This window comes from Electrophorus electricus, chromosome 14 (assembly GCF_041902795.1).
Source record: "Electrophorus electricus isolate QZ-2024a chromosome 14, ASM4190279v1, whole genome shotgun sequence".
NCBI classification, from domain to species: Eukaryota; Metazoa; Chordata; class Actinopteri; order Gymnotiformes; family Gymnotidae; genus Electrophorus; species Electrophorus electricus.
In genome coordinates this window covers 20652501-20676544 of record NC_137510.1, presented here as the reverse complement: position 1 = coordinate 20676544, position 24044 = coordinate 20652501, and the positions used below count along the sequence as shown (strand labels likewise).

Sequence of the window (24044 nt, the reverse complement as noted above, 5' to 3'; positions counted from 1 at the left end):
CTTGTGACAATCTGATGCCATTTTAGGTCAAACTTATGCAGAAATAAAGAAACTTCTAAAAGGTTCACATCTGAGCTGGAGCCATGGCCCACCCTATTTATATGACTGCGATAATGTGGACATAAAAGAAAATCTGATCCAAGAACAGCATTATTAATCTGAGACCTTTGATTGTTACCAGTTAGTGCTTGTAATTTGTAGAGCCACTAGTTCTGGTCCTGCACATTGCCCTCATGGCTATGCTTCATCTGCTAGAGACTCAACAAAGGTGATTTCGTAGCTGCACAAAAGTACTTTTACAATCTTCTGAGCAATGGAAATAACAAACTTTAAAATAAACGGCATGTGCTTGAACAGAAAGAATAGCTTCAGTTTCATCCTTATTGATCTGGTAATGAGAGGAAATGAGAGTCTAGTGCTCCATCCTTCACTTGACTGACCATGGCATCGCACGCATCTCACAGATCCACCTATTAAACGTATAACATGAGGCCACCTTCCAGCTTTTCAGAGTGGTGTTACTGGTTGTTGAGAGCACACAATTACCATGTGATATTTCAGGCTGGCTAGCCCAGAACCTGTGAAGGAGAGAAATATGGTTTAGAAGCATCCAAAAGAAGAAGAAGAAGAAGAAAGGCAAGTACTGATGCAAAGCGTGTTGGTATAGCAGTTTTCCCTCTACTGCCATCTGCTGGTGGTTAAGTGCGGGTCCGAGTCTTACCCTGTCTCTGCCTCTAGCACACTGCCAGTGGGCCACACCCACTGTTTTTCATTGGTTCTAGAAAGTCCAATCCAGTACCCATGATATCCATTATAATAGGGAGTGTGCTGATTGATGAACGCCTGAGTGTATATAAAACAAGCTGATGAAGGTAGGTGAAATGACATCTGATTCTAACAAAATTAAACTAGATATTAGCTTTTTGTTCACCAATATTTGTGGAGTACCTCATTTTAGCAAGGCAAAAATGAGATTACTCATTCCTTGACTGGTAAATCCATAGTTGGATTTGTGCTTTGAAACCCACCTGTTCCTCTGTATTGTCTATGACGGCTAGGTCTCCTTCCGTTTTCATGCAGTGCTCTCGACTCTTTTGCCAGGTTTGCCGGTTATAATCCCCAGTATAGAAAAAGTAACAGCTGGACCCGTATTGAATCCAGTGTTTCAAACAGGGCTCACAATGAAACTCTGCATTAAATAGCAGATTGACTTTATTCTGATTGCACTTGAATATCTTCCAGGTGAAGATTATACAAAAAAGGAAATCCTGGGGTGATGGTAAATTAAAGGGTTTTACCTCCATCAGTTAGATGACAGAACGCGCTGGCTGGAAATCTTGAAAATTGGATGATAAATCTCAGGGCTCCGTTAAGCTGATCTCTCTTTTCGGTCAGCTCCTTGTTGTCTCTCTCCAGGGACACCTTAGCAGCCTGCAACCTCTGGTGTGCTGTGCTCTCATCGGTGTAAAGAGCCTTCAGAATTGGTTAAGACACAGTTCAGGTATCTTAGCACTTGATTGACACTAATTATGCAGCCAATTGCAGCACGATATTTAACAACTGAGTTTCTGTTACCAAAAGTGTGCTGTATTTGGAAATCTGAATGATGTCTGTGAAGAAAAAGAATTCAGTATGATCAGTGATCATTTAAGTGCCTTGTAACGTACGTAAAATAAATACACATTAGTCTAGTCCTGGGTGAGAGGTTTCAGTAGCAGTTCATTACTGAAAATGTATGATGAAATTTTGGGGAATTTTTGTCATACAGTTTTGAGTGTCTTAACAGAGGATCCAAATGCAAAAGGGCAAGGGTTGGCTTACTTACTGAAGACGCAGACAGCCACAAGACCTGCTAATAAAAGAAGACACAGCAGCCCTAGACAGATTGTAGCCCGTCTGTATGGTGTGGAGGGATCTGAAAGAGAATGCAGTGGGATTACCAGAATTACTCAACAAACTCAACAGTTTTTAATTCTTTCTTTTGTACACTCTCCTCATCAATAAATCTTCTGTGCCCTCTGTCCTCTACACTTGCAAGATCTTCCCCACCTGCCCCATGGCTAACAGACACAGTCTGCTAGGAGAGAACTGAGGATTACAGGGAGGTGTAGGAGGAAAACTCATCTAGAATCAGACCTCAGCTCATACCAGTCTCTCCTTTCCAATTTCGCACTAGAAGTAACATCTGCAAAGTCATCCTACTGCAGAGGAAAATTTTAATCATCAGCATCTGATCCACACAAGCTCTTCACTACTTTTCTTCTCTTTTTTTCTACTTTCCTTAGCACCCCCTCCTCATATCTTACTCCTGAGGATTTCATCACCTTCTGTGAGGAGAAGCTTGCAGTAATCTGCCAACCCTTTTCCTCTGTTCCCACTGTTTCAACTAGTGTTCATTCCCCAACATCCAACTCTCTTGGGTTTTTTTTCTCTCCGCTCTCCTCAGATGAAATTCATCAACTCTTGACGTCCAGCAAACCGACCACATGTCTGCTGGATCCTATACCTTCCGCTCTGTTCCAGACGATCTCAAGAGATCTGCTTAATTTCATCTCTGTCATCATCAACAACTCTGTATCTTCTGGACATGTACCCACTGCGTTCAAAACCGCCAAGGTGGTACCAATCCTCGAGAAGGCCACACTCAACATTTCCAACATAACCAATTAAGCACCACTATCACTTCTCTTTTTCCTCTCAAAAACCCTTGAATGAGCAGTTTACAATCAATTATCTATTTTCCTCATCAAGAACCAGCTGCACGACCACAATCAGTCCCAAAGTAGATTCTCTACCGGTGTTCCCCCTTCTCTTCTCTTTGTATACTCGGTCTTTGGGTGATGTAATATCTTCTCATGGTTTCTCCTACCACTGCTATGCTGATGACACTCAATTATTTCTTTCTTTTCCACCCTCCAACACGCACGTCTCCAGACGCATCTCAGCATGTTTGACTGACATTGCATCATGGATGACAGCCCACCACTTGAAGCTCAACCCCAGTAAAACCAAACCTCTGTACATCCCAGGAACTCCTAACGTTTACCATGACCTTACAGTTTTCTCCTCAACTCATGTTTCAAATATGACCTGGTCTTGCAGATTTCTCCTTTGTAATGTACGAAGGATTCAGCCCTTTCTCTTGCAGGATGCTGCCCAGGCGCTTGTGCACACTAGACTACTGCAGCTCCTTACTTGCTGGTCTGCCTCTAAGAGCCATCAGACCTCTCCAACTTGTCCAGAATGCAGCAACATGACTGGTCTTCAATCATCCAAAGTTGACATGTCACTCCATTGCTGCACTCCCTTCATTGGCATCCATTAGCTGCACGCATCAGATTTAAAACCTTGATGCTTGCCTACAAAGCCAAAAATGGACCAGCACCTCTATACATGATGTCAATGGTCAACGCCCGATCCATACCTTGAGTATTTCAAGTTCTGGATAAGAGCATCTGCTAAATACTGTAAATGTAAATGTAAAATCCCAACATCTTGTCTGGTTATTATTACAGTTTCTCTCAGGCCAAGCCATCAGCATGTTGTCAGTTCCAAATACACATGTGCAAAGCAGCAAACATTTTTGCACAACAGTGAAAACCTTCTCATTGCTTGCACATCAGTTGCTATTCCAAATTATAGGAAATGGTTTGAAGCAAACCACAACACAATGGCTGCAGCTACTAATTACCAGTCCCCAAACACTTCCTCAGATTGGGTTTGCAATTGCTTATTCACTGCCTGCAATCTAACTTTAAACCAGTCAGTAGTGGTGTCTGACGAGAGACGGGATGCTGGGGTCAGTGAAGAATAGTATGTAGTCATATGAGACAATGTTCCATTACATCACGCATCTTCAGTAAGGGACTGGTTTAAGACACATCCACGCATGTCTATTGAATTTTTCCCTCCCTGTTCCCCATTCCTTAATCCAGTGTTAATCCAGGAATTCTTTTCTACCTAGAGATGGAAAGTATATGATCACTATCCCTATGACCAAATGCCACATAGGGCAATCTCAGAGCTGCCAGGGCTGAAGAGTTTTCTCACGCTGTGTTGCCATGGAAAATACCTCTGCAGTGTCTTTGCAGTGCTGATGAACACATGGCCCATTATCAGGGACAGGGTAGACCAGGCAGTGTAAAGCAAATGGCAAACCTTTGTCTTGTATTTTCTTCTTTCATATTACAGTATTTTTGGTTGTTTGCCATTTTGTGTTTGAATATGCATGTTTATTACAGCCCTATGTTGTATTAAACCCAATAAAATTACAGTAAAGTGAAGATGTGTTTTCTCAGTCTTGCGTTTCACTTTGTTGGAACATATGTGCCTGTGCCATGATGAGTTTATTGTAATTTTAATGAGACACTGTGGATTACAGTAGGTGTTGTTTAGCATTGTACAGTATTGAGAAGTATGCCACTTTAGAACCAACTGCAGAGAATGATATGAATCATTGAGACATGTAGTGTTTTGCATGTGAATGGTCCATGAATGCTGCGTGTTAATGTCTGAGTGAGTTATACAGTTGTGCAGCATGTATTGGTTTGACTGAAGCAGAGAGTTTTTCAAAATGTGTTAGTGTTTCACAAGCGGTGTTTGAGAATGCGGTTGCTTTTTTGACCGATGTGGATAAGCACCTGAGATGAGCTATACCATCAGTGAGACTGGAATAGTGTTAAGTCTGTGTTTGTATACTTTGAGCATGGAACACTGGTATAAACTTTTACAGCAATATACATTTAAAAGAAAAAGAAAATAGTTTTGGTAACAAATATGAATTTGATAAAATGAGAGATAGGAACCATAAAACCACAGTGTTTAACTCCAATTATAACAAAATATATATGTTAAATAAATTAGTCTCTTTTTTGTTTAATGTAGTCTGTGGGTGTGATCAAATAAATGAAGCTGGAAAGACTATTCTGGAGTCATGGCAGAAATACCAAAGTACAGTGTTAGTCGTAAAACGGAGTAACCTACCATTAGCAGCTGCAGTGGGTTCTCCTGTGGTTTCGGTGCAGATGTTTGATGGAGCCTCACCTTGGCTCATGACTAACGAGTACACCACATCCTCAGCCTGCCTCACAGGTGCTCATTGGGAGAAACAGAGTCGAGATAGTGGGGTCATTCATAGGGAACATGGGCCAACGCATGTACTACACTTCTGGAATTGTCTTTTGTTTTAATTGCCTTGAAATCTCTTAATGGCCTACCGTCTATGTAAATGTACTGAGTCTGAAACAAAGTGAGAAGCTTAAAAAAAGGTATACTTCAAGGTGTGACATTTTGTTCACCTTCATATTCTAGAGGTCAGTGAGAATTTCAAGACCACAATGGAAGACATGAATAGAAAAGAAGGTGAGGCAAACCTTACCTTCAGGCTCCACGTTGGCAGACCTGTTGAAAATGACTGCTGAATAAGACACCTCGTCCTCCATTTGGAGCAGCACAAAGTTTAGCACACAAATCAACAGCTGACATTTAACCTACACTGCCACACTGGAACATGTGCTCAGAGACTTAAATTCATTTCCTTCTTGTATCTTGTGAAAGGCTCTGTATTGCCACACATATGGTGAACTATAACTGGACCTTACGCTTAGTACACAAACGTGTATAAAAATAATTTTAAAAACAGGCAAAATAATTGCTTACATGAAAGTATTTCACTGTTAGCACTTGATTGTTACCACCTGATTATTACTTGGGCATTTAACAAAGGCAAAAATGAGGAAGGAAATTACTTTGTAATGTTTTCACCCAGGAAGAATGTTTCCATAGGTGGCACGTTTATTTCCGTAAGTCAGTTGTGTTGAAAGTGTATTTGTCAAGGCAAATTATGCACTGCATTCCTTGTAGGTTTAACTTTTCATAGACCTAGAGTCAAACAAAAGGGAACTCAAAATGCAGAATCGTTTTATTTTCAAGACAAAGTAAACTAAGATTTAACATAAGATGAGATAAAATTCCCTTTATTGATGCCCATGGGGGAAATTCAGGTGATACAGCAGCTTCAGCACAGAATAAATAGAGGTAAAGGTAGAATTGCAATAAAATATAGTAAAAATAAAACCTATGGGGACAATTATTGTACTATATACAATTTCCCAAGTGCCACCCAATGTAATGAACGTGACAGTGAAATAGCAGCAGGTATACAACATGGAGGGCTAATGGGTATAAAGACATTATCAGTAGTATACAGTATAATTATTGTAATATAATATGTGGTATACAATAGTAGTAGAAAAAAATATCATTATATCATTAGCATTATAATTTATCATTATTATGTACAGGGTGAGTGTGTTAAGTCCCTCAACCTGGACCATTTGAGTTAATGTGGCTTTTGACCACAGTGTGGCGCAATGAAGTGTGCAGTTGTGAGGGTGCAAATAGTATAGACAACGGGACAGGGCAGCTGTTTGGTATCAGATTAACGTCTGTGCATGCTGTTTGTACCACATGATAAAAGAATGTTTGCCTGAAACATGCTGGAAAAATGTTCTGGCTTCCAAGAGTTTGAGTATAGTGCAAACTCTTGGAAGCTAGAACACTGTTAACGGTTGTTTTACTGGTGAAAAAGAAAAGCCCAAGCACTAACAAAGTTATATACAGTTTCAAAAAAAAAAAGAAGAAGCCCAACACCCTTTTCTGATCATGTTAAATATTTACCCTCTTATTCCAGCATCTTTGCTGAAGTTTGGAAAATCCTGATAATGCTTTTTAAAACTGCATTGCTTGATAACATCCTATGAAAGAGAGACACATCCCAGCAGTGCTAGAGTTAAATGCACAAATTACATCACCCCATCTCTGCCTCTTCCTGCCCCTCCTCCAGAGCCCCTCTGTCCACTGCTCCTCCCCCACTCCCTATGAAAGGAGTGTCTCGGACACAGTGCAAGGGCCACAGAGGCTTCCACAGGCGCCGGACCCCAAAGCCTTTAGAAACACGTGGTGGCCAGTGAAACAAAGAACCGACAGCGCAGAGCCAAGACAGGTTTAGAGTAGTTCTTGTAGACCTGCTTCCCACTGAAATGGCAACCTCAAGTGTCCGGCAGCCTTTGCTCCACGCTGGGGAGGAGCGTTTTCAGATGCTGGAGTTGAACAGGAGGCTGGAATCGTACTTGGGCCATGTGAAGCTGCTGGAGGAGGAGAACCAGCTTCTCTGGGGTGAGATCCAGGCCCTGAGGAGAAGCCAGGACACGGGCGGTCGGAGGCAAGTGCAGGAGGAGGCCGTCCGCCTGGCCAGGAGGGAGATACAGACCGCTTGGTTGGAGAAGGATCACGCAGAACTGGAGGTGGGCAAGCTCCTGGAGGAGATAGAGGAGCTCAACGCTCAGAGGCAGGGAGTGAGGGAGGCGCAGGCAGAGGCCAAGAGGAGACTCAAACAAAGCAGGGGTGAGCTGGAGGACGAGAAGAGGGCCCACATCTGGCTGAGGGAACAGGCAGCCCATCTCGAAAAAGAGCTCTCAGTGCAGGTGCATGTCCACCAAGAGGACGTAGCAGCTCTGAAGTCCTCCTATGCCCTGTGGAAGCCAGCGCCAGCAGTCCCTCATGAGACGCAGGCTATCAGGCTCCAGGGCCTGGGCGAAGAGTACTCCCAGCAAGCCGCCCGGGCATGGCAGGAGGCAGCAGATGTGTACCAGAGAAAGGTAGCACAACTGGAGGAAAACCTGGACCAGACCAAAGCTCACATGGCACACATCACCCAGGAGAAGAGGGAGAGACAGCTACAGGTGCAAGATTTGGCCAAAGAACTGATGGGCATGGAAGGCAAGAGAGAGCTACTGGAGAAGAATGTGGTCCATCTAAGAGACAGGCAGAACCAAGAACTTCAGCATCTTCAGGTAAGAATTAAGAGTTTTATAAATGTTACGCATGAAATGCTATTCAAAGACATGCAGTGGGGTTCAACTTGTTGTAATTTTCCATATGTAGTTGTGAGAAAAAGTTCGTGATTGCTTTCCAGTCCAGAATTTTGCAAGAATTAATCCTGAAATGATATTTGGTGTACTTATAAATAATAAATAAAGTTTTGGGGGGAAATGAGTGTTAATGAATCTGTGAATAAAGTAAAGCAAAGCAAAGCAAGCAAGCAAACAAAAAAACCCCCAATAATGGTAGAGAAAGAGTTCATTCATTACCAAGAAGGAAATTCCACTGTTCACTGTTTCAATATTCTGTGAAACACTGCAAATCCAACATTAGCACTAGAACCTCAGCATGAGTCTGATCTAAAGCTTTACTGAGACTGGGATGCGACATAACAATTCTCCAAACCCCACAACATTAACTTATCACAGAAAGGTTCAAACCAAAGAAATTCTGTATCACTGTCGAGAGACAGTCCTGAGACATTCAAGTAAGCCAGCCTGAAATTAGACATGAAACAAACCATTTTTATATAGAAGAACAAATACCCCGTAACCACTGCAGAGGACTGATAGGTAGCTCGAAAAACATTGGTTGAAGCAGCTGCCATTAAAGGAAGTTACACTAGTTACTAAATATAGGAGTTCACATGTTTTTCCATCAATGACCACAGGTTAAACACTTTGTTCAGTAAAAAATACCACTGGAATACATACATATTGCTCATTAAGTATTAATGCTCTTTGACTTTATTATTATGTTTTTATGCAGATCAGGTCACATTTTAGGAAAAATCGTGCACAAATCCTGATAATTTCATAAAGATAACAAAGATTTCATCATTATATTGTCAAACATCTGTTGTGCCAAGCCCCTATAGTAAGACTAAAGCAAACCTCATTATGATAACTACATTAGCCCAGTTCTGCCTTCAATTACTCTAAATGAGCGTGGAGACGCAGGAGCAGTGAGTGATCTTTTTTAAATTAGTGAATGATGCAAAAACAATGACTGGATTTCCTGTTATTCTTCTTTGAAACTCAACTGAAAAGAAAAAAAAAACCGTGGTCAACTAAAATAAATAAAAAAATCACAGCCTACAACCAACATTCCTTAATCACATAAATGCCATTTCATGTGAATAGACCTCATTGATTTAACACAAAGTTAACCACAATACAAGGGAAAAGCTTTGTGGTCTCTCAATCATTCCCACTGCATTAGTTATGGGCTGACAGGACATGGCTGACAGTGTAAAATACAATCAAACTACAGTCCTTTCAGTTCCATACAAGTTTAGCTAAAGGGAATTAGAGACACTATTTGGGCTTACCGGAATTCATTTACGGAATTTAGCAGACATTTACAATTACTCACTAATGCAGATATATTGTATGAGTAAAACACTGAAGATGAGTTGAAAACACACGTGAGGACTCTGAGGAAGACCTGCACGGAATGAAGAGTTTGGGGTGAACATTGGTCTACTGCTCTTTGGCTCTTCCTGCATGCGTAGACTCAGGTGCAGACTCTGGAAGCAGAGAAGGGAGGTCTGGGTGAGCAGCTGGGTGAGCTGCTGGAGGACAGACGAAACCTGCTACAGATGAAGACGTCTCTGGGGCTGGAGGTGGCCACTTACAGGTACTTGGCATGGATATTACCTGTTTTCTTTTTCTATGGAAATCACATCGTGATAGAGCCTAATATGTCTCACGGGTTTCTCGCACTCATCCTACTCATGGACAGGATTACTGTGAACTAGAGGACCTGCATTTTATCGAGGCGTCACTGATATGAATGTGGGTCAGCAGCCTCAGCCGCTCTCCAATGGGGCAACATTAGACCTTCAATAATTCTTCCATATCTGCCATCCCGCACTGCCCCCTCCCATGTGTGAACCCTGGGAGCATAAGTGAGTTGGGCGTGGAACAGCGATGGCCGACTGCAGCGTGCGTTCATTCCATTTAAACTATCTGCATCTTTCTTGTTCATCTTCTTGGTTCTCCTTAGTTCTGTCTTTTCTAATTCCAATTTTACACTGCGAGTGCAAAGCAAGTTCTGACTGGACTAAACTGTGTATAGTATACCATTTTAGTACCTGCAGTAAATACCTATTCAGTAACACGATCAGATGTGGGCAAACCTGGATACTGCGGCTAAGCCTGGAAAGCTTCCAGGGGAGAAGTACTCTTCCCAAAGGAGTGTTCCTATAAATGGGAATGCTCGTAGACACTTATGACAATGAGAATAATCCACGCGTGTGAAACGGAAATAAGAACTGCTGCTGCTCTGGCAGCGTGAATAAGCCGGATCTGCACTGTAGCGCTCACACTCGCATCTGTCTGCATCACTGGTCACCGCTGTGAGACTTGCGCGCTGCAAATGGTCCGGCAATGACAAATCTGACACTTCATTTCCATAAGAACACCCTCTGGCTCAAGCCTACTGCTCAAGAGCAACAAAAGGCCCCTCCCCCATCTTTTATTTCCTCCTTGGTCTTTTTAAAAATCCTCATTCCAGCACAGCAGCATACACACACGCGTGCGCGCGCACCCACCCACAAACACACAAACATACGTGCACGCACACACGCATACGCAGCTGTCCTTATTCTTTCACTGTTAAACTCAAGCTAATATTGAATATTGAATAAACTCTCTTCACAGTACTCTAAACTAGAAATAACCAAATCTAAGATACATCATTTTCACTACTATACATAAAATATTTCACAAAATGTTTTAAAAGTTGTTTTTAAGTCATATAAGCAGAACTGGTAGAAGGTATTTTAAGTTTAGTTAGAAAATATTACTTTGTACAAATCAGTTTTTGGATGCACATCCAAATACATTTTCAGTGGATTTTGTGAGTGGCTCAAGATAGTAATGAAGCCAATCAAGCTATAGGTTATCAATTCTGTGTGCCTTCCCAAACATAACACTGCTCATGCACCTTTTCCATGTTCTCCAGAGCATTGCTGGATGCTGAAAGCCTGAGAGTTGGCCAATCTGCAAAGAGGACCAGCACCCGGACTGACTCTCTTTCAGGTGAACAGGCCTCGATTACAAAACTACAAAACTAAAAGGTTCTAGCTGGAATTGATGCTTTAACTTGTATTAAGTTAAATGGGAAATCTATATTGGTCAGTATCCCACTCTATTTAAAATCAGAGCTCCAGAAAAGCTGGCCAAGTGCTTGTGGTATGAAAGCGGTGCAGTGGGTGGATTAGTAGGTGGGTGGGGGTATCTACATCACTAAATGGAAGCTGTCCTTATAATGTTTGCAGCCTTAGCCCCCATAGGTCGCTAGACCAGATGGCTCCATTTCCAGTAATCCAATCTAGGAGAAACAAAATGGAGATCAATATATCTCCATTACAGCGGTGCTACTATGTATCCTGATAATGCCTCGGGGAAATGAATTAGGGGTCTATGACCACGATTATTCAATATGACCATGCCTGTCTAACAGACCACATTCAGTTGGCCAGTGGTCTATTTCATCCCATGCAATTCTATATCCCAGGCATTATTAAGAACAAAGAAAGCATGCAAACTACAAATGCTACAAATGCACAGTACTACAATGCACAGTACCTGCAATATTGACTCATACATAATATTCATAGGCCTATAAAGTATAGCTTTTTCTCTGCTCTCCTGTTTCTCCCAAAAGGCTCTTATATTACAACTGTAACACCATAAGCTTCAGTTCATCAGATCCATTCTTACTACTCCCCGTTTCATTCACAGATGCACTCACCAAGCCCCGTGGGACTCATCTAGGGGCTCAGGGCATCTCAGCCTCCTGTCAGTTCAGCACTCTGCTGACTACAGCCTCCAGGTCAATGACCCACTCTAAAGCCCAGCGTATGAGTGCGACTCCTGCGTGGAGCCTGCCACGGATCACCCCCCAGGAGACACTGGAGAGGGCCCATACGACCGTGGAGGAGAACGGCTACGTAAGCAGGGAGGCAATGAAGCTGGAAGGATCGTCCGCAGCTGTGCCTCCCACCGGCTCCTCGCTTCTGTTCGACCTGGAGGATGCTAATAAAAAGGTGGGCTATGCTGCTAGTGGCTTGGCCGAACCTGCCTCCCCAGCTGCAGACGAGCCAGAGTCCATGCTTGGTGCACCTGTTAGAGAAAACATGCAGGAGGTCCTTCCAGAGAGTCGGGCAGAAGCTACGGAGGTCATGTCTAGTAGTGAAGAAGCAGTATTTCTGAGCTCGCTGCCTGGACACGTGAGTAGCCCTGTCCAGACTCCAGAAACGGAGGTTTTCCCTAATTCAAACACAGAGAATTCAAAGTGTTTAGAGGACGGTGAAGAGGAGGAGACCGAGGTGTCTACCGAGATGGCACGAATATCATATGCTCCTACATTTACTGGGGAGGAACATGATGCAATGGGACCGGAAGAGAAAGATGCAGCATCTGAGACAGAGCTGGAGTCAGAAAGCATCAGTGAACACAACATGCAAGAACTTAGAACAGACACTGCATCATCAGGATTCAAACAGCACGATGAAAGCACTAGTGAAACAGCTTCACCATTATTCGAACAAACAACGTGGCACGCCACAGACACCTTTAATCATATTCAGAAAAGTAGTGAAATCTCAACAGGGGTGGATGAAGAGGAGATTGTTAGCAATTTCAATACAGTGGAGTCACTGAAGGGAGCATATGAAATAAAGGAAGTGTCAACAGATGAGTGGGAGGAAAGAGAGAGAAGTGATACGGATGAAAGGACGGAGGTCGCAAGTTCTGGCCCTGAAGTGTGGGATGCTCGCGATGCTGTCACTGCAACGCACGTGGAGGAGAAAAGAACGGACAGGTGGGCGGGGATGGAGAGGAGAGAAGGTACAGAAGAACAAACCGAAGTTACATTCTCTGGCCCCGAAGTGTGGGGCACTTGTGATGCTGGCACTGCAGTGCAAGACGAGATGAATAACACAGAGTGTGAAGCTGGTGAGAGGAACGTGGAGGAGCACGTCCCTGCTGGAGACGAGGAGAATGAGACGGCAGAGGAAGGTGTCACGGATGAACACACAGGGAGAGATGCTATGATGCAGGACTCTTTTGGCCCAGAGATTGGTCCACATAGGAGTGTGGAATGCACAGAGGAAACAGCCAAGTCAGGGGTGGAGCCACATGACAAGGACCATGGTGTAGCTGAAGATAATGCCGGAGAGGAACAAAGGGAGAGTGACGATGAAGTGTCATTTAACGTCTGTGCTTCGTGGACAACCGACCCCGGTGAGGCTGACAGCTACACTCAGGAGAACACACTGGCAGACACGCGTCCCCTCATCCACTACAGGAGCGATGAGGAGACAGATGCCAATACTCAGGCCTCTCACATGGGAGTGAGTGAGCCCAGCGACAGCGAGGAGGAGAGGGAGCGGCACGAAGGGGTTGGCCACTGGAGCCAGAATGCCTCCAAGCGCTTTGACACCATGGAGGACCTTTCTGAGGAGCCAGAGATAGACAACCCTGACGACACCTTCCCTGACAGGTCTATTCAAGCTGTGACAGAAGGACCTGAGCTATTGAGCAGGAGCATAGATGGAACAACCCATGACGAGCCGGTAACGCTGGAGGCTGAGGGTCTTGAAAGTGAAAGTGGTGACGTAGACCGCCATGATAATGCACCAACGGATGATGCTTTGGTAGATCATTCAGAAAGTAACCTTCAAAATATCTCTGAGGAGAGAAACAATTGTGGGGAGAAGATAGAGGAGGAAAACAGCCATGTCCTTCTGGTTGAGAAGCAGAAAGAGAACGCTAATGAGTATGGCTTGAGTGAAAGTTTCTCCAGTGAATCCTGGGAGATTAGTGAACAAAAGAATATTTCAGCTAAGCAACCCAACAGCAGTGAGTATGGAATTTCCATTCCTAATGACAATAAAGAAAATTGCAATACAGAATCCGTTGCACAAATTGAGTCAGATTGTGAAGATGTGATGAAGACAAATATTGAAGGCCTTGATTTAGTCACAGACACACCACTGCCTTGTGGGGAGCAGATAGAGGAGGAGAACAGCCATGTCCTTCTGGCTGAGAAGCAGAAAGAGAGCGCTAATGAGTATGGCTTGAGTGAAAGTTTCTCCAGTGAATCCTGGGAGATTAGTGAACAAAAGAATATTTCAGCTAAGCAACCCAACAGCAGTGAGTATGGAATTTCCATTCCTAATGACAATAAAGAAAATTGCAATACAGAATCCGTTGCACAAATTGAGTCAGATGGTGAAGATGTGATGAAGACAAATATTGAAGGCCTTGATTTAGTCACCGACACACCACTGCCTTGTGGGGAGCAGATAGAGGAGGAGAACAGCCATGTCCTTCTGGTTGAGAAGCAGAAAGAGAGCACTCATGAATATGGTTTGAATGAAAGTTTCTCCAGTGAATCCTGGGAGATTAATGAACAAAAGAATATTTCAGCTAAGCAACCCAACAGCAGTGAGTATGGAATTTCCATTACTAATGACAAAGAAAACTGCAATACAGAATCCTTTTCACAAATTGAATCAGAGGGTGAAAATGTAATGAAGCCAAATTTTGAAGGCCTTGATTTAGTCACAGACACACCACTGCTTGAAACATTCCAAGAACAAGCACAGGCAGAAGAGCCCAGTGAAATGTCACTACAAAAACCCACACATTTAGATGTGTTTCCATCTGAAATAGCCATGACCAAAGAACAGCCCTGTCCAAAAGAGGAGAATGACGAGATGTCAAATCTGCCAATGCTTACTCATGCTGATTTACCAGACGATCTTTCCTTACACAGTGAGCTGTCCAGTCAGCCAGACAAGCAGACCAATATAGCCGTGTCAGACTTGGAGGAGTCTAACAGCTCAGGAGATGAGTCTCCAAATTCCAGCCAGTGTTCTCAGTACCTTATCCAGGCACGGGTGTCAGCCGAGCAGCCTGTCACAGGCCTTCTGGAGGAGATGATAAGTGAGGGGGTTGGAGAGAACAGCTCTGGAGATTGCATAGCTCCTCAGACAGAGCAACAGGAGAACAAAGGGAGTCGAAACAAAGAGGACCAGGAAGATGCAGTGGAGAACAGCAGCAGTGGAATGGTGGAAAACCACAGCAGTCTTTTTGAATTGAAAGAACAGCAGGATTTGAAACAATCAGATGAAAGAATAGGGGGGTCCCATGCCACTGTGGAAAAAGTTGGTGAAATGCCCACCCTAGATGACAAAGCATCAGACATGATGGATATTTTCCAAGGCAAATTTCTGAGTGAAAAATCTCTGACTAAAGAAAAAGACAATGACCCTCACAGCTTCTTTACATCAGGCTTTAAGGAAGGTGCATGGAGCACAATGGAATTTGAAACAGCTGCTACAAATGTCCTAGCAGAGCCTGAAAGGTTCTCACGTGATACTAATCATCCGAACCAGAGCATGGTGTTTGAGGAGGACTGGGGAGATGTGGGAATGGGAAATGGGAAACCTGAGAGAGAGATGGGCATCTTTTTAACTCAATCGGATGGGAAGAAGGAAAGGGAGGAGGAACAGAGGATTCCAAAGACAAAACAAATCCAGAGCACAGATGGGGAGGAAGGAGAAGTGCTAGCTGTTCAATCAGATGTCTCTACTGATGATGGAGACTCCTGGTCATCTGGTGAGGAGTAATGCCATGCTAAATGTACCTCCCCCGCTTACACAAACACACACAGTTTAGTTATTTTTAACTACATTTTTAGTCATTAACACTAACTGATATCTGAATAATGAACTACAGAGAAGTGATCATGGGAAACACAATGAGGAGTGTGTTATTGCATATTTGAGCCCTGCTATTCAAAAATGTTTTTGCCTAGGTGATTGAATCCATACGGAGTTTACCTCATATCTAATCTATGTTACTCTTTTTCCTACTTAGTATATTATTATTTTTCTGAAACATACACAGAATCAGATAGAAGTTTCAAGAAAATGCTTGAACAAAACAATTTTTTTTTCCATAGGTAAATGCCATAGAATGATTTGAAACCAATAAAATGGTTTGTAAACCATGTATTCAGTTGCATTCGTTCTGTGTTTACAATGATTTAATCTTATAAACACATTACTAAAGAGTAAAACCAGCACATTCACATACACAACAGCCAAAAAAGAACAAGGAAATCCATTTGGAATGTTTGACTGAGTAAAAGAATATCATATATACTGTGTGGTCACTTTATTAGTTATACCTAACCTATAACTATAACTTTTATGCTGCCTTATATTTTACAGTTAAATGAAATCAGTAAATAAACACTACTGACATCACTATTGTACTATTTCATCTGCCTGTGTACATTATAAATCCTGTAGCATGCACAGATATATACACACATACATACACACACACACACACACACACACACACACACACACACACACACACACACACCTTAGAGCTGCATTTGACACTGGAGATCAGAGAATACTCATTGAACGCGTATTTAAAAGGCCAGTGTTACTTTGTCAGGGTCAATGGTTATGAATTTGACAGGATGTCTGAAACATGTGGAATCTCTACACTGGCGTCCATTTACATAGAGAGTATATTTTTAGATGCTAGTGTATTTTAAGACTGTGAATGGATTAAGCCCAGAATACATTCCTGCTATAAACCCAGTAGGTGTTTTGGATCCATGGATACAGGTCAGCTAGTAAATTCCAGAATTAAAATTAAACATGGTAAACATGTTTAGCCAATATGCTACACACAACTGGAATCAACTTTCACAGGAAGTTTAATAATCTTTTCTATTTAAATCAACTATTTTTAATTTCTTGGACTGCCTTGTTTATGAAAAGTGCTACATAAATAAACTTGCCTTGCCAAAATTAAAAAGAAACGAATTCATTTACATCATTTGCTTCAAACCAGCTGCATGGCAACAGTTCTGGAAATCTCATCCAATGTGCAAATGAGCGTCTTAATGAGTGGGTGGGGCTAAAGTGGGAAGGCCAAAAGCTTTGGACTTGTCCCGGTGTCCCTGACCCTGCTCCCAATACAACCTTGACTTCACAGCTCTAAAACCACACAGCAAAGCAGCAGCCGGGGCACAGGAAGAGAACACCTGTAACAGATTGCAACCATGCCTTCACCTCCCTCATGTTTCTGCTCCCGTGATTCCCGGGTTAATTAACCGTTCCATGAAAAGTGAATTCTTCAGGCTTTAGTTCAAGCTGAGGCTTACAGATGAGGAAATGAGGAAAAGTAAGTGTGTGTGTGTGTGTGTGTGTGTGTGAGAGAGAAAGAACTGATAGTCTAGAAATAGTCATTATATTACCTCAGCAGACTGCAATGCTTTTTTTCTTTCTAAATAGTTCACCCTCTATGTCTCCATGTTTCTGCTCAGACAACCCAGTTATTTGGGCAAGCATAAATGGGCAGCTGTTGGTCACACACACCCACAAAAAGGCATGAGGATTTACAGGTCCTCTGGGAGCTAAAACAAAAGGCAGGCGGATGGAGAGACATGTTGGGGGGTCCACTCTGCCCCTCTGCACCTGTTCTATCTGGGGACCTCAGTCACTTCTACCAGCTTCTCATAGCACATGACACAGCACAAATACCCCTGATGCAAGAGCCTGCAACCCATTAAAAAAAAAGCCACTGATCTGAGATCAATGCTATTTTAACCTCAGCAGTGTTAGGGTTGGAACAATAACTGTAGAAGCTGATCCTGCATCAGCTAGGATAGACAAGTTCTAAAAAATACCAGTGTCCCATGACCACTCAATATTCAGCTGAGATCACTGAATCACGAGGTCATGGATTTAACCAACGGCTTGTAGAGCCTAATGGTGAGCCAAGACCATAAAACAGCTAAACGCGTCCCTAGGTTTAATCAGGAACGATGTGCTCGATTGCTGGGGCCATCTGCCTCTGTTAGAGCACTTTAACCAATTTCCTGCGCCTGAGATTTGCTGAGTGAATGAGAATTTGTAAAACTGAACAAAGCCAGACTTTACACACTCGCCATTTCAATCAGTCCCACACCGCACGCTGACGTCACACGCAGATGTAATTTGTCTTTATGACTCAACATAAGTTTTCTAGCTTTAATACATATTTCAGTCATAAGAAAAAATGAAGATAAGCACCCCCACCCTTTTATCCCAATCACTTCATGGGTGGACAGCAGCTGAGAGGAGAATGCCAGAGCACCATTTTAGAGAGGTCAAACAAGCAAGGAATTCTTCATCAGCCAGATCAGATGTGACAAATGGAAATTTTCAGGTTGCCTCGTTACTCTAAACATGGCAACCATGATATGATATCAAGCATCAACGCCACTAAAGCATTCAAGCATGACTAAAAAGCTGGTTTAATCTACAGGCTTTACTTTAAAAAGGTCAGAGATTTCATAGCACTTGACCTTACAATGAATAGTGATGCTTTTAGAAAGACAGACCAGAGCTGGCTGCCAGACACAGACTACGCGAGATAAAGACCCCAGCCGATGGCTTCCCGTATAGATTAGGTTTAGCCAAGAACAGCAATAATGTGTACTTAGGAATTCCCCTCAGTATGATGTACACTGGGTACAACAAAGGTTCGGTTCGAGGAAATTATTGACAAGACAGAAAAGTGAATGTGAGCCGCAAGACCGACGCCGACTAGAACATCAGTGTAGAATGTCGGAGCGCAGCAGGTGAACAGTAGCAGGGGCCTGTATCCGAAATGCCTTCAACCGTTGCACTTGACATTGCAATTGACCTGCTCAGCTGACATTGTGGTTACCATGTCTGCTGAGGTCCCAGCAATTCCAGTAAGACCCACCCGCCTGGAAGCGTCATGACCTACTGCTTCAACAATGCGCGGGCAGCCACACAATCAAGCAGACAAGGTCTCCTCTGTGTCTGTGGACAAGAGAACCAGGTCATCCTTAAAAAAAAAAAATGTAAAAAAATAAAATAAAAAATTGAATGACATTCATGAGGGAAAATCAGGACTATTCCTCTATTCTGAGATTTGTCATCTGTGGTCACAATACCTCATACTCCCATCTAGTGGGCAAAGGAGAGTAGTTCATGTGAGGTCCTTATCACCAAGTCTGACTACACTTTTATGCCAAGAACTGTTATTTAAGATGGTCTTCCATTCTCTTGTTAGCAGTGTTTGCCTGTGTGGTCAGTATTGTATAGGCATGAAATATGGGTATGTTTTCAAACACTGAAAATCCTGCAACGACCCTGAGGCATAGCTGGACATATTATGGGAAGAGCGGAGAGACAGGGCTTGAACAGGGACTTTAGCAGAGCATATCTTGCACATGACAGTACAGAAATGACCATGAACCTTGTAGTAATCTGGGTTTAACAGATTCAACATCAAATTTTCACAGGATTTATCAGGAATAAAACTTAAAGTGCATTCAGACAGAAGAAAGAACTCAAAATCAGACGCATACCACTCTGTAGGTCAACTTGTCTATTTAATATATAAAATACGGTAAAACATACGCAAAAGGGGAGGGTCATAAAGGACAAATGGATACTTTGGTACAATAACAAACACTTTCTGTAAAAGCAGTATATAATTTGTAATAACATATCAGTGCATACTTTGTTTATGAAAATATACACAAATTGTATATCATTCTCCGAAAACAACAGAAAATATTTTTTTTTGTTTACAACAAAACTCAAAGCAGACTAGCAGAACACAATATATTAGCTATCATTTTTCTTTAAACTTTTTTTCTTCAATTTCTATTCTAGTTGTGTGTTGTATATTCTCAATGAAATTACATTTCAGTTTATTTATATGACTCATTCTTTGCTTGTTTTACGCCCATGCATTGACATCTGTCTGGTCTGAATAAATTAAATGAGTTGACGTCCCTACTCTTCTATGCGTAGAGACACTTTTGTACAATTGATTAAAAATTGCAGCATTGAACTGGTCATTCTATGAACTTGTTTATCACTTCCTTCCATTACCAATAAGGACTAATATCACTACTGTCGTTTTTGTTTTTACTTAATAAATCGTGCAATATTAGTAATACCCCTTTGAAGAAGAAAGAAAAAAAAACAAAAAAGAAAAAAGATATTTATATAGTATTTCATATATAATAAAATCAAATCAAATTGAAATAAAATAGGATGTCTAACCTACACAAAAAAACAAGACCACGCAGAAAAAAAATTTCAAAATTATTATGATTACCACCATCAAAGATGATAACTATAATGGTGATGATAATCATTATAACAATTAGAATTAAAACAGACAATAGAACTGTCACCAGCACAAATTAACACTAGAAAAACTGAGATGCTCCAAACATGATACATGGGGGATATAGGGGCGAAAGTTAACTATTCACGCCACGATTGTCTTTCCTGTTGATTATGACGACCATTACGAAGAGATCCGTGCTGGAGCTTTTAAACATCTCAGCCAAAGAAACCGTTCCGGGATCAGAGAACTGGATCAAAGCTCCGTGTTTAGGTCTGCACGTGTTCTAGCGTGCAGGCCCAAAGTGGTGAAGGGTGGTGCTGTGTGTGTTTGGGTGTGGCCAACTACAGCCCACCTGGGTATACTGCACTGTCATGGATACACTCTCTCCTCATGGCTCGTAGAGGTTCTAGATCCCACAGCCCGTGGACCGGGTTATATCAAAGTTCTTTAGCTCCAGCTGTGCCGTGGAGATTTCGGACTGCCCTCCAAGCAGGTACGTCCAAACCATACGGTACTGCATTCGGAAATGTTTGTGTGGGTCAGTCGAATCTTGGCTAGCAAGGATGGACTCCAGGTTACGGTGGCTTATGCGAGGTGAGATGGCTGCTTGCACTTAAAAGCGTTAGCGATCTTCCGCGAGCAGAGAGAGAGAGAGAGAGAGAGAGAGAGAGAGAGAGAGAGAGAGAGAGAGAGATGCAGGGCAATGAAGGAGAGCCAGGTGAGGGAAAGAACAGCAGTCTGGGTGCAGGGCTGGTGTGAGGGCTCGGCAGACAGGAGTGAGTCATCTCAGCGTTTACGCAGAAATCAGACAAAATCAAATCGACCTCGGAGACAATTGACCTCTGAGTCCAGCGTTACTTTTAATTCAGGGAACACCTTTTAAGGAGCAAGAACGTACTTCTATCATCAGTAAATAATCTAATTAGGTCTGTCACAACTAATCTCTTTTCCAGTTGTTTCAAAGACGGAGCTTTGAGGGAAATGGAAAATTGTGGCTAAAGATTTGGGATACAAATACACATACAGCACAATCGAGATCATTTTAAACTTGCCATGTTCTCAGTCAACAACTGCTCATAGACTTTGAGCCGTGACTGCTGGGTCTCTCTCCCCCCCCCCCCTTCTTCATTATCATCAATGAGACATCCTTCATTCTAATCACTTAATGCACTACACTAATGCACCATAAAACAATTTGTGTACATAATTGTTTAAATAATAGACATTTTTTTTTTTTGCGCGCGATTTGAGAATTGCACATTTGCAACACGTGTCAAGTTAAGTCTAGTCTATTACGTTTAAAGTACAATGTTCTTTTTACAAAAGGTGACATTAGTCTTCAGTAATCGTTCGTCGTCAAAAAATGAGAAATGAAATTATGGGGCCATAATCACGTGGGAGCATGGGATCTTCTTCCCTGAAGAGCACACGTGAGGGGGTGAGGGGGTGGGGTGGAGTGAGTCTGTATGCAGAGGGTCCCGTCGGAACACAGAGGAGCTGTCTTTAGGCAGGGCATCGTGGGCCATCCTGCACTTCTGCGCGAGGCCGAGTGCCTAGTGGTCACGCCAGCTTGGAGTGGGAAAATGGAAGCAATGGTGGTGCATCGATCCATTGACCAGACTGATCGAGTGGGACAGGAAATGAGGAGGGCAATGAGGCATGAATTCTAAAGAAGTCCTCTCTGTGTGTGTGTGTGTGTGTGTGTGTGGGGAAGTTAGAGAAAGCAATGGAAAGGAGCAGAAAGAAACATAAAGCCCCCTCCCCCCCCGCTTCACGAAAGACACCTGACGAATAAAGAGAGCGGAGAGTGTCTGAGTATGTGAGTGTGGGGACGGTGGGGGTCGATTTAAAGTGCACTCCATCAGAAGGACGATTGCAGGGGAAAAAAAGAAGCGCTCCTAAAAACAGTCACGTCCATGTCAGTGCCCCATGCTGCATTTCTACCAGGCTTGTAACGTGGTAGTTTATTTACACATAGAAATATAAAGACAGCTCCACTGAGAGTTACAGCTCTGTTTAGGCAGATCCAGCACGACCTGCATGGTCAACACACGCATTTCTATGTACAGTGCCCCTGACCTCACTTCTCTTTTGCTTAATCCCAAACGCAGAGCCGAACCGGGCTAAACTCCGGACTAGAATACGCCCTGACTCTTCTAAAAGCCCCACGCCACTTGGGAGAGTTCTAGAACTCCAGCTCCAACTCGAGCCCTAAACCCCCTCCCCAATTGCCCTTAGGAGGCTAAAGCCAAGTCACAGACCCATTGCACGCTCACCAATACGCTCCTCTCGTTAGTCAAGAACACGGGGGGGAGAGAAGGGGGTATTTACATGCTTGGAAAGTCTAGAAACCCACAGCAACTGCCCTGAGCCTACAATGGCTCAGCTTGTTTCTAAACTTATCTGGCAAAAAACAACATAAAGCTTCAGAAGATTCAACTAACAAAACATCTGAACTGCGCAGCCAGACAAACAAGTAATAAATACAGAACGCATTAGGCTGCCTCTCACGTAAACCAGCGGTAGTGACGTGACCCCGGTCACCTGTTCCTCCCCAGAGCGAGTGGGCGGAGCAACGCGCTCGCATGCGCCCGTGTTCAGCATCTGGGCTGTGTTTCGGCTTGTACAAGCAGGGCTACATTTGCACCTGATTACGCGATATGTGCGGCACAAACACACACGGCTGTGTGTACGAAAGTGAAGAAAGTGAAAAGCGCGGCAGGCCCTCCTGCTTTGTGGGGAGCTACCCTAACGAGCTCTCCACGCGAAGGCGCACTGATGAGGGGTTTGGTGCAAGCTGGTTACAAACAGAAAAAATAAAACCCCAAAAACATACCGTGAAACTATGACTGAATTGAGCACTTGGCTGTTTACCTGTTACTGACATCATCTGTCACACACACACACACAAACACAAACACAAACACACACATTGTCAGTCCATCACCAGTTCTGCTGGCCAACATATTTTGTGGCTTTCAGAATTCATCTCTTGGACTTTGAGTTGCATTGAGTCACCACAGTCCTTCCCTGAAATATGCACGCTGCTTGCTTTTTTTCTGTTTTTTTTCTGTTTTTTCTCAAATCTTGATTAGGTTAGCAGTTCATGAGAGCCTTAGAGCCTTAGCCTTTAGCTTGATTTACAAGACAAAGGTCCTGGAACATGATTAAAACGAATATTGTGGCATTATTAAATATACTGTAAGTCAACACCATAGGCAGCAGTTTTAGCATTAGAGTAAAAAGAAGAAAGGTGGTGGCAAGTGGAGAAAACAGCCATCAAAAAAGATGAATAGCAAACACAAGCCATTAGTCTCACACACACACGCACGCACGCACGCACACACACGCATGCACACATACGCGCAAGCGCACATAGGCTTGCATGCACACACACACACACACACGAGAAAAAGAAATGAACCCTTCAAACAACAGCATGATCTGGAAAACAGCTTGCGAGCAGCTACTCTATGCAACACAATGAGCAGTGCGACTGGTCTCAGATCAGAAAGGTAAGCGTGTCAGTGCTGAGTTGACCAGGGATGAGAACAGTGAGTACTGATTCGAGGGCTCCACCCCGGTGTTCCCTCGCATCCGACTCTGCCACGGAGAGGGAAAACCTCTGATCCTGTGTCTCTCCGCAAAGGTCCAACTCCTCAGTCCCCTGTAGTTAACACACGTTCACCTGCATTGGCATCTCTGTCTGCGACTGTCGCGAGTGTGTGTGTGTGTGTGTACATATATATGCATATTGGTATCTGCTTTGTTTGTCTGTGTGTGTGTGTGTGTGTGCGTGCGCGCACAAGAGAAGAAAGTTGATAGAGTGTGCACAAGTGTAAGCATGCATGTCTGGGGGTGCAGCTGTTGCAGGGAGGTGAAGTGTGTGCATGTGTGTGTGTGTGTGTGCATGTGTGAGAGAGAGAGAGTGTGTGTATGTGTGTGTGCGTGTCATGGAGG

General features: G+C 43.2%; 3 protein-coding genes across 10 annotated transcripts in view; 1 reads left to right on the top strand and 2 right to left on the bottom strand.

The window, feature by feature from the left end:
• Positions 1-427: 427 nt before the first annotated feature.
• On the bottom strand, positions 428-5690 carry LOC113589102 (C-type lectin domain family 12 member B). 3 transcript variants are annotated; one of them, XM_027028577.3, is made up of 8 exons: positions 5378-5690; positions 4984-5094; positions 1826-1915; positions 1576-1610; positions 1299-1473; positions 1029-1189; positions 722-843; positions 428-578 (listed from the first exon to the last, which is right to left on the bottom strand). In XM_027028577.3, the coding sequence occupies exons 1-8, from the start codon at positions 5439-5441 to the stop codon at positions 428-430; spliced, it is 909 nt and encodes a 302-aa protein (XP_026884378.3). In that variant the 5' UTR covers positions 5442-5690. The 3 variants fall into 3 exon arrangements, 2 of the variants coding, with proteins under 2 accessions (XP_026884378.3, XP_081552886.1); XM_081696760.1 differs by having other exon boundaries at positions 4984-5080; XR_014117031.1 differs by having other exon boundaries at positions 444-578; positions 1029-1140.
• A 1171-nt stretch (positions 5691-6861) lies between these two features.
• Positions 6862-15913, top strand: nes (nestin). The gene is made up of 4 exons (XM_035530679.2): positions 6862-7853; positions 9395-9519; positions 10849-10925; positions 11631-15913. The coding sequence occupies exons 1-4, from the start codon at positions 7041-7043 to the stop codon at positions 15524-15526; spliced, it is 4911 nt and encodes a 1636-aa protein (XP_035386572.2). The 5' UTR covers positions 6862-7040; the 3' UTR covers positions 15527-15913.
• A 3402-nt stretch (positions 15914-19315) lies between these two features.
• mef2d (myocyte enhancer factor 2d) overlaps positions 19316-24044 on the bottom strand; it is a 47358-nt gene continuing 42629 nt past the window's right edge. For all 6 annotated transcript variants that reach the window (XM_035530848.2, XM_035530859.2, XM_035530857.2 and 3 more), the window contains one exon: positions 19316-24044. This exon is cut by the window's right edge and continues 441 nt beyond it. The gene's annotated coding sequence lies outside the window, so the exon portion shown is untranslated.